Genomic DNA, 7,203 nt, shown 5'->3' with positions numbered 1-7,203 from the left:
TCTTCATCATCATCAAGTCTCTTCTTCCCTGGGGGGACATAAGGCCACAACGAGATCCTTCCATCTATCCCGGTCTTTTGCTATGATAGTAGCACTGTTCCAAGTGAGACCAATTTCTTTAAGTTCCTTTTCTATCGTACGCCTCCATGTTATCCTTGGAGGCCTACTTTCAGTTTCCCTGGTGGTGTCCATCTTAGAGAGATCTTCGGTGTTCTTTCGTTGGGCATCCTCAAAACATGGCCAAGCCATCTAAATCTGCGGAGTTTTATTTCAATGCTGACACATCTACTCTTTGTTTTTTTTAATAATTCATTAATAGATATTCTGTTTGGCCAGAATATCTTACAAATCTTTCGTAGGCATTTGTTGTGGAAGGAATCTAAGCATCTAGTATCTAGTTTTGTTATTCGCCAACATTCTGATCCATATAATAGTATAGATTTAACATTGCTGTTATACAATCGAATTTTTGTCTTGAGGCTGAAGTTGTTTGATTTCCATATTGGACGGAGTTGGACAAAGGCATATTGTGCTTTTCCAATTCTGGATTTGATGTCATCTTTTGGGCCATTATCAATACTGATGATACTACCAAGGTAAGTAAAGCTATCAACAGATTCCAGCTCTTTACCATTCACAAAAATTTGAGGCTTAGTTCTGCTGTTGAAAGTCATGATTTTTGTTTTTCTTGAGTTTATTTTTAATCTGACTTGTTCGGAAAAGTTTTCTAGTCTAGATGTCTTTTCCTGGAGATTTGCTGTATTTGACGAGATTATAGCAAGAACATCTGCAAAGTCTAGATCTTCTAAGACAGAAAACAGGGTCCATTGAATACCTCTACGTTTGTCGGATGTTGTCTGCTTCATTACCCAGTCTATGGTCAGAAGGAAGAGAAGAGAAATAATATTATCTTACTAGTAGATATTCTGCCCCACTCAATTACGTTGATTTATAGATAAGAAGCTTCATGTAAAGGTGCACTTAAATCGATTTTATCTTAATAAAAGATAGAAATCACCATCCTATGTCCTTGTGTCTATTTCACCGTCAGCTGACGCAAAGTTTTTCCTTGCTTTGTCGTTAAACAGATCCATCAACCATAGGCTTATATAGATCAAAATGCAAAATACGTTACTAAAAAACGACATTGTTTTATATCGGACGCTTGCGTCGTCATTAAAACGAATTCATCACCGGATTGGGATACTTACAACACAAACTTACTGTACCATGTTTTATTTGTTCGAAAAAATATATATTTAAGTTCCAATCTTGTAGTATATAATATATATTATACTGACGCAAAGTTTTTCCTTGCTTTATATATATAAAATATATATTTAAGTTCCAATCTTGTAGTATATAATATATATTATACTGACGCAAAGTTTTTCCTTGCTTTGTCGTTAAACAGATCCATCAACCATAGGCTTATATAGATCAAAAGGCAAAATACGTTACTAAAAAACGACATTGTTTTATACCGGACGCTTGCGTCGTCATTAAAACGAATTCATCACCCGATTGGGATACTTACAACACAAACTTATTGTACCATGTTTTATTTGTTCGAAAAAATATCTATTTAAGTTCCAATCTTGTAGTATATAATATATACTTTAAGATATGGGCGTATCACATTGATCTCTGTTATTTGCGGTGCGTCAAGAACTGCTGTTCAACTACGCATGTACAATAAAGTGTGAAAGATCCGTTTTAATAATTGAATTTGAATTCGTAACGAAACCTTATTGGCCACTTTTTTCACACTCACAGATTCCTCTTTAAAATACTGCTTTAAAAATTGCTTACTTTTACTGGTCAATTAAGAGATGCACAGAATTTATTTAGATTAATAATAAATTGACTTACTGGGTGGTGGGTTACATGTACATGTTTCACAGCCGTCTGCATTTGTTTCAAAACCATATTCACACATCACCGGAACAATTCCACAATTCTTTGGCTCGTGCCTATATATTAAAAAATCAACAGCGTAAAGACAGCGATTTATATACATATATATATATATATATATATATTATATATATATATATATAGGCTATGTATATATATCATCAATTTACATAATATACAACAGGCCTATATATTTATTTACATGGCAATCGCCTTGGTGGCAGGTTGGAGGCGCAAACCCCTCCGGAGAACCTTTCGTACAGCTGATAAGGAATTTTTCTTTGAAGAGTTACCGTACACGTACACTTGGTACACCTATAACAAAACATGAAGGTAAAATAGGCAAATGGTAAAACATAGACGCCAAAAGTCGCATATTGCAATGAATTTTAGTAAAGGAACACAGAACAGGGATTTAACAAGTATGAATAAAGTGATTTAAATCCTCCAGAGAACATTTCGAACTGATGATAAGGAGATTTTCTTTGAAGAGATACATGTATGCTTAATACGATTATAACAATGTTGTTTACAAAAAAAACTAGAGTTAAATTAAGCGGACATCGTAATGATTGAATTCTAAAGAACACAGAACAAAACAGGTATGAAGAAAGTGAAAATAATTCAATCGTTGAGGGAGTTGTAATATGCCTGCATTAATTTTCCATGTAAATTAGTGGTTATGACGTTTGGCCAGGTACGTGAAAGGTCCTGGGTTCGAGTCTCGGTGGAGGCTGAGTTTTTTTCTTTCTTTGTCAGATTCATTCTCAGCTGTGAGAAACAATGGCTGGATCTCCGTAGAGATACAAAATTGATAAGCAAAAGCTGAATGTAAACGTAACAGCCAGAAATATAACCAGAGCTTTGTGTATAAATAATAATACTGTAAGGAAGAGGTAGAATGTACATAAAGGAGGACGTATGCTTCTACTGTATACAGTAGCCACACATTTATGTGATACATTATTAAAGTGCTAGGTACTAAAAATGTTCAATAAATAAATTAAGGTTTAGGATTATATAATTATATTTACAAAGTGTAATTAAATATTGGTTTGTAATAATTAGTTTTCTGTGTTATTAAACTACGGTTATTATATCTTCGATTGGCGACTCTAAAATCTTTCGAGCGTTTGCTTATTATCAAGATGAGATGATGTAATACTTGTGGGCCTGTGATACCAATTACAGTCAATGGGGCTGGTTCACTATTGTGTCTGCTTGCACATCAATTAGACAGATAGAACCGATGTGCGTAATGAGCTGCACTAAAAAACTACGCTCGGCCACTTTTTCTGAGCACTGTCACAATGACATCACAAGGTGTTATCCATAAATAGCTAAGGCTACTTTGATAACGTACATACATCGACAGAAAGACGCAGAAGTTCCCCGGTTGCCGTTTGATTGCAAGATGAACGACCAATATCATCACACAGTATTACTGCTCATAGTTTTGACGGGTTTTATCACACAAGTAAATGGTAAGTAGGCCTATATGTCATATTTTAATATTCTATTTACCTTTGTAATTACCAATATGGCTGATACAGGACAGAGATCAATTCAGGAAGACTTAGGCCTATCATAAATATTCACAAGAATATATAAAGTAAATGTGATGGTGCTCATGCTTCCTGTATTAAACTTAATATTTACATGCATTTATTTGGCCTAGGCCTATAGGCCTAATTTTTTTTTTTTTTCGAAAGCAGCAGCCGCGACTTACCCATTGTTATACATTAAACACATATCAGAAAAGAATACCGACCATACTAGACATTGAGAGCAGCTTAGCTAAGTCGGGTAATCTGGTGGTAGCCGCTGTGTGTGCGCTGAACCATGGAGTTCTCTAGGTCCCCGGTTCAATTCCTATCGCTGCCTCTCCTTGTGTTTCAGCTAGAGGGCTGAAATACAAGTTACAATAGCGCACCGTCTTTCAGATGAGACGTCTAAGCCGTTGGTCCCGTGTGCATTATGGCCCATGTGCACGTTAAAGAACGCAGTACACTCTTCGGAAAAGAGTAGGGGATTGTCTCCCGGTGTACTGCCCAATCACCACCAGAAGGACCCCACTTGAAATAAGTCTTCTTCTAGATTTTCGTGGGCTATCCTTGGTGTTTACACCGAATAAATCCAATCCAATCCAATCCAACAGCGATGATAATTACAAAGACTATATGTAATTTCCTAAGTTAGGAAAAAAACAAAAAAAAAACAAAAACAAAACGTGCACGTGTTTGGCTCCAGGCAAAAGCAGTTTCGAGAAGCGCAATTCTTGTTTCACAGGTCGTCCGCGTATTTTGTATATACCTTCATGAGTTGTCGGAATAGAAGCTTTCGGTGTGTGGATCATTCTCCACCCAAAAACGGAACAATCGTTAGAATGTTGGATGTAACAGAGTAAGAGAAAATCCGAATACCCACCACCCTACATTAAGACATCTAGACTTGGTTACATTTCATTTATTTCGTCCAACAAATAGAAAACGAACAGAAATAACAATACCAAAAGACAGGATAAACAAAAAGCAAACTAAATTGCTGTACAAAGTTTCTCTACTGATTTAAGGAAAAATACATAAAAGAAATATATAAATCTCTGTTCTCTGGAAGTAAAATCTAGCAAATAACGGCCAAGGCCAATAGAAAAAGTTAATAAGTAAGAATTTTAAAATAAATTCCAGCAGAGCACAGCATCTAAGAAACAATGTATTTTCACTCTCATGGAGCCACTAGAAAAAGCATTGTGGGTAATTCTCAGAAACTCACGTAACCAAGGCATTTACATGGTTCGGCCAATTTTCGAGCAACTTTCAGCCTCCCACCCTCAATAAACCAAACAATTCACCCCATTGAATTAAAAACCCATCAAACTAACACAAAATGCTTCGGTTTCATGAGTCCTCGCCTATTTTGATCCCCACAAACTCTTATCTTTGAACCTACCAGGTGCATGGGCGCCTTTGGAGATTTGACTCCCATAAGAAACAATTCAGCAAAAACACCTGCGTTCCCACCAACCGCTCTAATGTCAGATAGAAAAAAAAACATTCTGAAATCTAGATCTTCTCTAATTTTGATTTATGATATAACCTACCAAAAGAACAAAATCCATAAACTATAAAATAAACAATTATTGGCCGCCAATCTTCAATGAGCAAGAGGATGTAATGTTTGTAATGTACTTATCTTCTCTCTAATTCAGTTTCATCATCATCAGCATGTAAATCATCATCATTGTCATCGTGATCATAATCATTATCTTCTTTTTCTTCTTCATCTCATTATTATTATTATTATTGTTTATTATTATTATTATTATTATTGTTTATTATTATTATTATTATTATTATTATTATTATTATTAATATTATTATTTTTTATATTATTATTATTATTATTATGGTATACGTGGGTCATTAAGGTTACTAACTATTATTATGCGTACTTTCGTTGACAACATCCTACAAGTGAAAATAAATGACGCACGCCGAATCGTATGATCCTGCTTGACGCCACCATTTACATATTCACCCATGGTCTTCAACTAGCCTTTTCTTTTTTGACAGTAAGAAATATTATACTTTCCTTTTCTACTTTACCAATCAGAGCCAAATATTATCACCGGTTTCCACGGCATCTGTTAATTAGTAGCACCGTTGCTTACTCCAGCTGACGTAGCCAGCTATCTTTCAACGTCACTTTGTTTTTTTGGTTTTTTTTTTTCAATAATCCTTTACAAATTAACTGTATTTGCCCTTCGTTTACTTTTCAACCCGGTTCTTTTTAGAGCCCACTTTCCAGGTAATGACTTATCTACAAATACATTATTATGATTATATCCTAGTACTCAAATTGTGTTGTAAACCTACGTGTTTTTGTATGATGAGGTTGGCAAACTCGCTCAAAACCAATTTCCCGACCAAACGCATTGGTCCCGACTCACTGGTTGAGGACATGGATTGCTTCCTTTCATTGTCGAATTCTGAGGAATAGACGGTTCGGACTACCAGCACTTCGGGGGCACAGAACAGGGCACGTCCCAGAGTGGCCGAATTGAAGTGTCGCCAAAATGAGCCTAGACAGCAAGCTTCCAGGGCTTCATAATTTCCGTGTTGATTAAGTTATTTTATTATCAATTCACAACCACAACAACAAGTTCAGAACTAAAAACCTCCCAGTTGATAAGAGGTGAAATTTCCTGTCTTACCGGACCTCCAAAACTCCTAGTTACGCCCCTCTCCGGACTCATATTTTTAGAGTTCATAATATTGTGATCAAAAAAGTATAAACATAAACTGTTAAAAAAGAGATTCTCCGATGAATTGCCAAACATTAACAATTTGAGTATAGGCTCTAATAGTACCAAGTTTACAAGCTTATCCAAAATTGTGCTTGTCCAGTTTCATGAATTTCTAATTCAATTCTTACTTTTTTTTTTTATATCAAAGCTTGTTTAATTGATTTAATGTATAGTTTTGTTGTCCTCTAATTTATTTAAAAATCACCATCTTTCACATTGTATTTTTTGACAACCAGTCAATCAGCTCTTAAATTTACGCTCTTACATAATTTAATGTTAATTAATAAAATTCTTTTCTCTCGTTATATTCGAGTGCAATTTCGCACAAAAAATAACCGTTTTGTCATTGGTGCTAGTTACTTGGTTTTGTGTATACCTATCAATCATACTTAGTGACGTGAAATATATGGTATCAATTTGATTTAGTTACGCAGTCGGTTTGCCAGGCATGATGGTACGTAGACGCAACGCTGATATATCATATCAGGGTGCAGTCGTGTGAAATGCGTTTCATAAGGATCTATTGTCTGACAGCATGTGAGATAGTTCAATATGATCATCAAGCACACCCCCAATTAAACAACGCGCTTTCAAACTGTTGTATTTCTCATGTGTTCACGGGATAATGGTTAAGGTGGTTATCGCGTTGATGATACATGGAGCATGGGCGTATTGAATTTGAAGATGATGCATGTTTTTCGGACGTGTGGTGTTCACTCATAGTGCTATCATGAACCCATTATGTATTACCACAAGGCTAATATGTTATAAATGAGTTCCGTCTACAAGGGTTTCACCAGCAGCATGCATAATTAAAAATAAAGAAAGTGTTTTTATTCTACACTAAATAAGAAGAAGTGTATGGCTATACAGAATAATGATATTCATCATATTATTTTATATATATTTTATTGAATTTTCTCTGTTTTTATTTAATACACGTCTGTAGTATTCATAATCGGGATGACTAGTATATATAA

General features: G+C 35.2%; 1 protein-coding gene across 1 annotated transcript in view; it reads left to right on the top strand.

The window, feature by feature from the left end:
- The first annotated feature begins 3,258 nt into the window (after positions 1–3,258).
- LOC117109604 overlaps positions 3,259–7,203 on the top strand; it is an 8,168-nt gene continuing 4,223 nt past the window's right edge. Inside the window, exon 1 of the mRNA XM_033251985.1 lies at positions 3,259–3,401. Coding sequence (XP_033107876.1) covers positions 3,399–3,401 — 3 coding nt within the window. The 5' untranslated portion in view covers positions 3,259–3,398. The remainder of the gene's footprint in view (positions 3,402–7,203) is intronic.

Source organism: Anneissia japonica, unplaced genomic scaffold (assembly GCF_011630105.1).
Source record: "Anneissia japonica isolate Jap-2015-1 unplaced genomic scaffold, ASM1163010v1 scaffold287829_len2072220_cov186, whole genome shotgun sequence".
Classification (NCBI taxonomy): domain Eukaryota; kingdom Metazoa; phylum Echinodermata; class Crinoidea; order Comatulida; family Comatulidae; genus Anneissia; species Anneissia japonica.
The sequence above is the reverse complement of the archived record's forward strand: the minus strand, read 5'-3'. Positions and strand labels throughout refer to the sequence as shown.